Source organism: Rhinopithecus bieti, unplaced genomic scaffold, assembly GCF_001698545.2.
Source record: "Rhinopithecus bieti isolate Rb0 unplaced genomic scaffold, ASM169854v2 scaffold_7308, whole genome shotgun sequence".
NCBI lineage: Eukaryota > Metazoa > Chordata > Mammalia > Primates > Cercopithecidae > Rhinopithecus > Rhinopithecus bieti.
The window spans coordinates 1,214,027-1,225,312 of NW_016805423.1; the positions used below are offsets into that span (position 1 = coordinate 1,214,027).

General features: G+C 42.2%; 1 protein-coding gene across 1 annotated transcript in view; it reads right to left on the reverse strand.

The window, feature by feature from the left end:
• The window catches only part of RYK (receptor like tyrosine kinase), a 66,268-nt gene that overhangs the window by 52,245 nt on the left and 2,737 nt on the right, over window positions 1-11,286 (reverse strand). Inside the window, 1 exon segment of the mRNA XM_017872427.1 lies at window positions 1,607-1,706. Within this exon segment, the coding sequence (XP_017727916.1) occupies window positions 1,607-1,664 (58 nt within the window). The 5' untranslated portion in view covers window positions 1,665-1,706.

Sequence of the window (11,286 nt, forward strand, 5' to 3'; positions counted from 1 at the left end):
TTTTAAACATTTTAGAATTACTTATTTTGCTGCAAGAAAACTAAAAATAATACATTTAAATAAAGTAACTAAACAAAAGTTTTTAGAGATCTTCAGACTACCACACCTCTAGACATTAAGCATTTAATTCATTATGGATATAAAAGTTAGCATTAAAGAACAAACCAAGACATCAATGAAGAGATAATTGTTTTCAACTTTTGCTCATTGTTTTTAATACATCACTTTGTCTCATAAGTCCTGCTATTCCAATACACTAAAGCTAAAGGATCATCAGGCAAACCTTAGCAGACACATTAGCAGTAGTAACAACAGTAATTACATGATCAAATGGAAAGACAACTCACTACCAAAATGCAAGTATGTCTGCTCTTCATAAAAAGATTAAATATAAACCTGTAAATGAATCTGATCAATTCTTAGCTATGAGTTTAAAAACAACACCTTTCTCAATAGAAACTGATTTTAATCCATAATTGTAGCAATGGGATAACAGTCTTCAGTGCATATAATTTTTTTCCCCAGTCTTTAAGATTCTCTTCCTACAAATTTAAAACATATCATTCTACCATCTGTATGAGTGCATTAAAGATATGGGCATTTCTGAATTCCTTTACTGCCCATAAAAATTCAAGCAGCCTTCCTGTGCCTTCTTCAAGCTTAATGTATATGACTGTAACAGTGAATATGACTGCCAGAAAAAGTTTCACAACACTATTGTGGCTGATACTTTCAATTTTTAAAAATTTCCATTTCTTACAAATACCACAACTTAAAGAGCCTAAGAAGTTAGTTCAAAAGTAGTTAAATTGGTGTAAATAAGACACTTATTCATTTACTCAGACTGTACTGAGTGCCTATCCTGCGCCATACTCTATGCTAAGCATCAAGGGAACTGCTAGATAATGTAATCAGTGCAAAAACAGTTAAATATAAAGTTCCAAGGGGGTAGGAAGAACAGAAGTTAACAAATGAAAGAAGAGAAGGTGGCAGGAAAAAGACAGTGTAGATCTTGAGTCTTGCAGAATGAGTAGGATTAATAGAAAGGAGTTCACAAGCAGAAAAAGGAAAAGATGATCCCAAATACTGAGACCAGCACATGCAAAGGTTTAAAGATCAGAACTTCATGTAGTCTGGAACTGCCAGAACTCTGGGGCAAGTGCAGCAACACAGCTAGACAGGCAGATGGGGCAGATGGTAAAGGATCCAGGACACAAGGTGGTGAGTCTGGAATGTTCAGTTGATGGGAGTGGAGGGCACTGATGGGCTTCAGGTCACAGGGTCAAATATGACCATGCAAAGACCATCTGGGCCACAGGGTGGAATGTGGTGCCTAATCAAAGTGAAACGAGATCAGACACAGGGACTCATGTGGAGGTAAGTACCAGCAATGCAGAAAAGGAGAGAGGGAGGGCTGAGCACAGAGAGTTCTAGAAGGACAGAAAAGAGAGAATGGTTTAAGAACACAGTGCAAATATTTACAAAAATCACTTTTTTTGTAAAAAAGTAATACACACTACACATCAGCAGTTAAACTTCCTTTTGGGGACGCAGGGGATACAGGTGAAAAAGTATGTTAACTCTGTCTTTGAAGAATCTCACTCACCTGATAAAGTGCGTGGAACTTCCCCCTGAACAGAAATGTTGACCTGGGGCATGTCCATTGCCAAAACATTGTCCACTTGGAATCCCAGCTTATATTCAACCTGTAAAATAGACAGAAATAAACAAAATGGACCTGTGATAAGAAGAAAGATACTATCAGCTTGACTTCATTAATTAGCTCATTAACTAACCAATGCATGAGCCTTTCACATGTACAAATAATCTAGCTATAAAAAAGTCCAAATTGTCAGAAATAGTCCAAAGAATTTTCAGTTGGATAAAAATTCAACCCAGTAAGCCACCCTCTATTTTATGTCCAGAACAGGACCACCACTCTTCCATAAAACCTGCCATCTAGGGTCAGAAATCCTGCTGAGGACTACGCATCACTGACAGAGAGGCCATGAAGAGCCAGATGTGAAGAACCAAAGCAGTGAGATATGTAACTGACAGACCATAAATAGCTACCAACGTCTTCTCTGGTTGATAAATGAAAGACAAGCTCGGAGGGCCTCCTTGTGGCTGGTAGAAGAAGGTCTGCTCTACAGACCTACTCACACAATAAGCAGATGCCAAGGTAGATTTCTCATAGAATATCTAAGTCACATCCTCTAGTCTTGCTCCCACCAAAAAGAAAGTTCATATTTAGATCTCCATTTAACTTGAGAAGTGATTCAGAATCCAGAAGGAAAGAGAGGCAACCCATGAAATGTCTCTAAATGAGTAGAATGAGTAGGATTAATAGAAAGGAGTTCACAAGCAGAAAAAGGAAAAGATGATCCCAAATACTGAGACCAGCACATGCAAAGGTTTAAAGATCAGAACTTCATGTAGTCTGGAACTGCCAGAACTCTGGGGCAAGTGCAGCAACACAGCTAGACAGGCAGATGGGGCAGATGGTAAAGGATCCAGGACACAAGGTGGTGAGTCTGGAATGTTCAGTTGATGGGAGTGGAGGGCACTGATGGGCTTCAGGTCACAGGGTCAAATATGACCATGCAAAGACCATCTGGGCCACAGGGTGGAATGTGGTGCCAGTTAAATTATTTATCTATCAATATTATCTATCAATACCTGGACTACCCAATGTGGCTTAATAGAACCAATCAGCATCAATAATTATGGCTCTGTTGCTGTGGAGAGTTCATGAAAGCAGCAGCTCAAACTGCAAAGCAATAGCTGAAATTCAGAATGGCTGCGAGCATCAAGACCTTCAATGAGGTCCTATAGTTCACATCACTCTCTGCCCTGCCCACAGGTTCTTGATACGTATGGTATCCCTCTCCCATTCAGTGGTCACAAAAGGTGTCACTGGTGGCAGACTGAGATTCGCAGAGCCATGAGGCAGCAGGTTGGAAAAAGAGTGAGAAGAAAGACATTCGATAAGCCATTCTTTAAGAAACTTAACTGGAAGAATGGGAGACAGATGGTGAATTGGGGGTGTTCCAAAGCTTTTCTTTCTTCGTTTTTAGATGAGATATTCAAATATGTATATATGCTAGTGAATAAAGCTAATGAAATGGTACATAATAAAGATGAAAGAAAAGAGGAAAAGAGTATCATCTCAGATATAAGGGAAGGCATGGCCCTTACGCTTGGGCTAAGGTGGAAGGCGTTGTTACCCATGAATAAGAAGGGCTCAATCTAGAGTTTGATTCCCCTTGGGGTTTCTCCTTTTACACTGTATTTAGTCTCTTAGCTAAACACTGTAGGGGTATACAAACATTAAATTCTTCCTCTGCAGTTAAGATAGGTACATAAACAACTGTTAAAGGCTGTGTTTAATAAGTGCCACATTCCCAACAAAGGAAATGTTCTTGCTGCAGCAAGTGACTTAGAGGTACCTTGGCTAGAAAGTGTTCACACTCACCTTAGCATATCACAATACCATTGCTGCCACCAGGGGGTGCTAGAGAGCCACAGCCAAGCAAGTTTGGGCAGGGAATGAGCAAGCTTTCCAGCAATACAACATCAAAGAATGCATTCATTATACATCCCTACACCCATGCTATCTCTGAACAGGACTATACATGAAGGGCAGGTGCACAAAAGAAATCAGCACCGCCAGCAAGAACTGGGTTCCGAAACATGAGACCATGTGACCCTCAGGTAAATTAGTAACTTCTCTGAGTTTCCATTTTTTGTAAAATGAGGGTAATACATGTTATGAGGATCAAATAGGATCATTAATGTAACACACCTAACTGTTAGCCTGGCACAAGTCTCCTCTGATAAATGCAGACATCAGCGGCATCAGCAGTCATTCCAGAACAGCCACCTTACTGCCATGCTGCACTTCATAATCATCAGCCCACTGCTGGCCCCAGGGATTCTGACACGAAACCTCCTGGGTCTGTCAAGAACACTGTTGCAGGCCTTCTGTTTCTTCCCCATTCTGAGAACCTCCCTATTCAGAACCACCTCCTACACTCTCTGCCTCTTCACAAATGTCTTCCCACCTTCTCCCACAACCTAGCTTTCCTCAGAAGTCATCTGTTCCCCTATCATTCAGTTCCTATAACACCTGACCCTCAGGGCCTAGGCAGTAGGCTCAGCACTCTTTAGGATCACTAGGTCCTTCCTAGACATCCCTTCCTCACGCCCTCATGCAAATCCCCTCTACTCTGAAGCTCATAACTTCTTTTTTTGAGACCGAGTATCACTCTGTCACTCAAGCTGGAGTGCAGTGGCGTGATATCAGCTCACTGCAACCTCCGCCTCCTGGGTTCAAGCGATTCTCCTGCCTCAGCCTCCGAAGTAGCTGGGACTACAGGCACACACCACCATGCTCAGCTAATTTTTGTACTTTCAGTAGAGAGGGGGTTTCGCCATGTTGGCCAGGATGGTCTCGAACTCCTGGCCCCAAGTGATCCACCTGCCTTGGCCTCCCACATTGCTGGGATTACAGGCGTGAGCCACCATGCCCAGCCGAAGCTCACAGCTTCTACTCATAATGGCTACTTCTCATGCCATCAACACCAATGACCTACACAGGACTTGCAGAGGCCTTAGTGTCCTGCTATGTTTTCCCTGGCTTCAATATTCAGTATTCGATATCCTGACACACTAAAGAACTACTTCATAACCAAAACAAATGCAAAAATGCCATTCTATCAAAGATCCCATCACCACCTCTGATTCCTACAAAACCAGTTTTCTGACTCCATCACTCCAAGTCAGCCAAAGTTTATGAGGCACATTTATGAGCCAGGAGCTGTGTTCCTAACAGGATGCAGTAGCCAGTTAAAGCCACTTCCCTTCTCTCCAGTATAGCCACAAACACCTAGTTTCATGTTTCCCACAGCCTAAGCCTTAAAGAAGGCAACATTACTGACAGTCATATTGGCACCTTCAGCTGGTTCACTCCTTCCAAACTCTCAACGGGCAGCTCCAGCATCCTGACCACCCCTTACTCTACTCCTGCTGCTCAGCACTGCTGAAGGAAATCCATCCTACAGAGAAGGAGCTCTTATACAATGATGACCTCCAGTCCCAGGGGAGGCCTTTAGTTCCGCTCAGCAATGCCTTCCTCACTGACCCTCTCTTCCCTAGTCTTATTCCAACCTTACAGACCTTCCCCACCTCCTCACACTCAATGTTTTTATCCCTTTCCACTAGCACAGAGGAACTCCATTTTCACCTTTCTTCTCAACACCCAGGCAGATGTTAGAGCATCCATTCTTTTCATTCCACTCCCAAAGAAAGGTCCATTTTCCTCTCCAAATGTAAATCCTTCTCTCCTAGTACACTGGGTTCTAGCCCATTTCACCACTGATGGAATATCTTAATCATCCATTTCTCTCACTCTCTTTTACCTTCAATCCCTCCCAAGTGTCCAATTACCTATTAAGCAAATCTACCTAATTACCCTACAGCCTTCCAACCTAACAAATTCAAAGCCACACTTACTATTTCCCCAGAAACTTGCTGTCTCCTTTATCATAGGTCTCAGTTGTCACAAGGAGAGACGCAGCAGACCAGAGACCAGAACCCCTAAGGAAGCAGAGGGGTCCAGGGCGCTAACTGCAGTTAAAAAAGGGGTAAGACTGGTACGTGAGCATTTCAGCGGGGCAAGGTGAAAAGGAGGAGAGAAGGGAGGGAAATGAGGTTGTGAGTGTAGCTGGCCAGTGAGGGCACAGGGAGAGGTGCAAAGGGCTGAGGAGGAGGTCTGAGAAGGCAGCTCCTTTGGTCGTATCAGCAGCTTAGAGGAATATGAAGCATGAAACTGCGGAAGCCTGCTTGCTAGCTCCTTTTTTGAGGAACTGTCTAAAAATGGGGGGCATTCACAAGGTAGTTCTCTTTTTCCTCTGCAGTCTTTAGGATATAAATTTTAAAACTGCAGTTTCTGGGATTAGAGAAGAAATTGCCAATTATTGAAGTCCAATTTTCTCTAGTTGGGCATGTATCAATCTGTAAGGACTCTCACTTGCCAATCATCCTTTAAAGAAACAGATCTGCTCAAAAGTTAAATGTACAGTCTACTGGGACAAAGCAATGTGAACAGCAGTTGTTTATCAGAATGTAGAGTGAGCCAAAATACTTCAGAAAAGAAACCACAGGCCAGGCGTGGTGGCTCACACCTGTAATCCCAGCATTCTGGGAGGTTAATGCAGGTGGATCACTTGAGGCCAGGAGTTCTAGACCAGCCTGGCCAATATGGTAAAACCCCATCTCTACTAAAAATACAAAAATTAGGTGGGCATGGTGGTGTGCACATGTAATCCCAGCTACTCGGGAGGTTGAGGCAGGAGAATCACTTGAACCAGGGAGGCGGAAGATGCAGTGAGCCAAGATCGCACCACTGCATGCTAGCCTGGGTGACAGAGTGAGATTCAGTCTCAAAAAAAAAAAAAAAAAAAAAAAAAAAAAAAAGAAAGAAAAGAAAAGAAAAAAAAAACCAGAAACTACCAAAATATAAACATTTGAATAAACTGAAAACAAACATTTTTGCTTATGTTCCCTTACTTGGAAACAAATGGCAATTACAAGTAGGAAGCTGGCAAGTAAAGCCATTTCCTTCTGGAACACAGAGAGTACAGATTTAAAGTGAATACACGTGTCTACAGCTAAATAGCCTTTTAATTTCTCTGAACTTACTAGAAGTAATGCCTTTCTCATAGAAACCTCACTCTGCACAGGACACAGCCGCTGGCCTCCAGCGGTGTCTGCTGGAGCTCTGGACAAGTTCCCTGCAACTCCTAGAAAATGATGATGAATTCCTGAAAGCAGAGAACAGCCATGGGGTGAGGGTGGGTAGTGGGAATATTCTGCTACATCCTGGCAAATTTTTGCTTTTCGGATTATCTAAAATAGCTACTGATGGCCAGATGCGGTGGCTCATGCCTGTGATGCCAGCACTTTGGGAGGCCAAGGCAGGCAGATCGCGAGGTCAGGAGATCAAGACCATCCTGGCTAACATGGTGAAACCCCGTCTCTACTAAAAATACAAAAAAAATTAGCCAGGCATGGTGGCGGGCGCCTGTAGTCCCAGCTACTCGGGAGGCTGAGGCAGGAGAATGGCGTGAACCCGGGAGGCGGAGCTTGCAGTGAGCCGAGATCACGCCACTGCACTCCAGCCTGGGTGACATAGCAAGACTCTGTCTCAAAGAAGGAAAAAAAAAAGCTACTGACACTTAACAGACACAGTTACATGTTTTTCCTGGATATTGGGGAATGTGCTGGAATACAGAAGAAACTAATTATCTGTTAAAGCCTCTCAGTAGCCTGCTTTTAAGTGTGTGGTCCTGTGAAAAACAAGCAATACCAGAGTTCTACTCCCAGCTCAAAATGCAATTAACACAATGGTCTTTCCTGACCACTCGCTAAGGCATATGTGACCTATGCACTAAGAGTAAGACAGCTTCAAGCCTCTGAAGAGACCACAATCTGTGCGGCAAGACAAAACGGTGTAAACACTGAGAAACACTATTACCAGAAGCTGTGATATGTGAAAACTAATGTTAAAATATCTACAATGTTGAACTGACACATACCAGGGAGCCAGGAGATCTCTGGAAGCAAATATTTCATCTTCTGGCAAAACCTTAAAGAAAGAACCGAGGGTTTCCGATAAAGTATTAGAGCTTGAGAGGCACGGCCTTCCTTCTGAAAGCTCATGATTACACCTCAGGGTTAAATGATCAGGTGACATACCCTTCATCAAGCCTCCCCTGCCCTCATGTGTGACTTTCCCATTTCAGGTCATCTCTATCTTCTGCTTCCTCTAACCCTACTTCTCCTACCTTAAGCAAGTCCCTTTCCAAATCTGGGTCTTAATTTGCTCACAGGAACTGATCAATAACCAAAGTACAACCATATAATAACAAATAATACAGCCTTTTGAAGGGGGAAAAAGTACGACTCTGTATCAAGTGACAGAGATCCTTTTTATTTTTTATTTTTATTTTTTGAGGCGGAGTCTCGCTCTGTCGCCCAGGCTGAAGTGCAGTGGCCGGATCTCGGCTCACTGCAAACTCCGCCTCCCGGGTTCACGCCATTCTCCTGCCTCAGCCTCCCGAGTAGCTGGGACTACAGGCGCCCGCCACCTCGTCTGGCTAGTTTTTTATATTTTTTTTAGTAGAGATGGGGTTTCACTGTGCTAGCCAGGATGGTTTCGATCTCCTGACCTCGTGATCCACCCGTCTCGGCCTCCCAAAGTGCTGGGATTACAGGCTTGAGCCACCGCGCCCGGCTGAGATCCTTGACCAGGATATTGTTCAGTGCTCTGCAAACTGCAGAAAAGTATGTGGTATGTTAGTTGTTGAAAGATGTATATATACATATACACATGGATGTTTACATACACACAAACTATTTCTAAAGGAAAGACAAGAATCAGGCAACACTGGCTGACTCAGGCAAGGGGACCTAAGTGGCTGGATTGCTCAGGGATGGTACCAGAAGGTGTAGGGGACTTACTTTTCACTGCATACCCTTTATGCTTTTTAAATGTTTACTATGTGCATATATTATCTACTCATAAGATTAATTTTTAAAATAAATAAATGTAATCAACTGTGTTAAAATCACCAGAGATTATTACCTAGAATTGGGGACTGCAATAGTGTCTGAAGCCTGAAACTAGATTAACACAGACATATTTCCTTAGTTTTTTACTTAAAAAAATTATAAGATGGTTACTTTCCTCTAAATTTTTATATCTGTTACAGGTATAAATCAGTTTAGGTTTATATTCAACCCACTCATTTTTCCAAACTTATAACCTCACTCTATTAAGAGTAAAATATCTGAAACATCCCATTTGTGCAACTACTGTCGAGTGTACCCAGCCTATATGTTTTCACACTTCCAGAAATAGGAAAGTCACCACTCCTAAAGCCACACATTCCAACTCTGAAAAGCCCTAACTGCTCAGAAGTTCCCCATTTGTTGAGCCGGGCCCTGTGGCTTCTACCTGCACATCTCTTCTGCAGTAAGTACCATGTGCTATACCAAGCACAGGGGATACCCTTTAAGGTGCTCAGCATATAGGAGGGAGAAAGAAAAGAAAATCAAACTAGTACAATATTCTTAAAGTACAACTAGGGCTATAAGAGAGGAGAAGGGCACTGTGCAGACAGAAAAGGGCACCCGACACATTGGAGGAGAGGTGACACCAGGTCACAGCTTTATGAGATAAACAGGAGTTATTCAGGTAAAGAATGAAGAAAGGGCATTTGTGGCAAACAGCAGCACTGTGACAGATCACAGAGCATTCAGGAAATTCCAAGACAGAAAAAAATGACACTAAATGACTGACTAGATAGGAGGCAGAAAAGAAAGGCCGAGACCAGACCATAAAGGCCTCCTACGAAATCAAGAGCTTTATTCTGGTAGCAACAGAGAAGCCTAGGGTGGCTTTGTGGAGGGTGCAACGAGAGGTCAGTCCAGAGGAAAGGAGACCAGTTAGAAGACCACTTCCGAATCCAGCAAGAAACAATAAAGGCCCAAACTAAGGGTGAGGCATTGGGTCACAACAGAGGTAGGAAACAAATTTAAGATGTAATTATTAGAGAGAATCAACTAGATTTAGAAAGTGTAGGAGAAGGACACTAGGATCCCTTCTACATTTCTGGCCTGGACATGTAAATAAATGGTCATACCCTCCAAAAAAATCAGGAAACTTCTGCCTCACAAAGAATATCATACCACATGGCAGCCCAAATGTGCACTAACAATGATATTTATACCTGCCAAAGAAGTAACCTGGAAATTATGCTCTATAAAATAATGTGAATGATATGGGAGTAAAACTACAGCTATACCAAGGCTTCTCCTGACCCACAATGTACCACGCTAACACAGGTTTCCCTTCAAACATATATATTCACCTGAGCCCCTCCTACCTGCTCTCTCCCACTCCAACATCCTCCTGTAACAGGCTCCTAAGACTCAGACACCCATTACCAGCAACATCAGGGCCCTGCGCTCACTCCAAATAACAAACTGTGTATATTAACTGTTTTAAAGGAATCAGTAAAAGAAGGTTTTATTTTGTTTGGTCCTGACTGCCACTTCCCACATTGCCTTTGTACTCACAAATCACTACCCATACGCTTGCCCAGGAAACCTTCTCATATCCGCATTCTTTTTTCCTAAGTGTGCCCAGAAATATTCACACTCTGTTCAAAGTCAATAGAAGTGCCTAGAACAGAATTCTCTAATAAACCTTTCACCATTTTGAAATACATCTATTATTTGTTTTTAAATGTATCAACATCAAAGGTAAGAATAATAACAAAGAATTAGCTATCAATTTTTTGGAGACTATAAGAAGCTTCTCTGCCTGAAAGATGTTCATAGAAACACCGGACTGCAGAGTTGCAAGGGAACTTAAAATTCAGTAACAACCACTCCACAAATACTTGAATTCCTTCTACAACAGCCTTACTGAATATTCGGTTATCCAGCATAGGTCTGACCTCTTCCAGTGAGAGGAAACACACTACCCTCACCACCGCACAGGCTGAAATATAAAACTAGTTTCAAAAACAGATGCAAAAAGTAGAGGTTGAAAGGGTGATGAGGAACGAGATTTTGTTAAAAGATAGTTTCAAATTATCTCCCCACAAATTACTCACTAATTATAAAGGGAAAAACTCGACGGGAGAAATCTGGTGAGGAGAGTGTTCGGAGTTACCACCACCAGTCACGGGACAAATCGGCACCTTGTGCACTGGGAGGGACAGCACCTTTGTGGTATCACTGCCAAAGAGATATTCCTGAATCTAATCATGAGGAAACCTCAGACAACACAAACTGAGGGGCATTCTACAAAATAACTGGCCTGTATGTTTCAAAAATGTTAAGGTCAAAAAACATAAAGAAAGGCTACGGAACTGTTCCAGACTGATAGGGAACTAAGAGACATCAACGAGTAAAAATTAGCTATGAAGAACATTGTTGTGATAATTGATAAAATGTGACTACTGTAGATTAGATAATAACATAATAATGTCAAATTTCCTGGTTTTGATCATTGTACTTTGGTCGTATAAAGAATGCCCTTTTTCTTAGAAAATACACACTGACATATGGGGAGCGGGAGGGAGAGGGAGATTGGAAGGCAAACAAGTATACTTAAAATGTTGGTATTAGGAAATGAAAAATCAAAATAAGCACTTATTCACTGGTACATTTGGCAGTACCTTTCAAAGTTTTTTTTTTTTTTTTTTTTTTTTT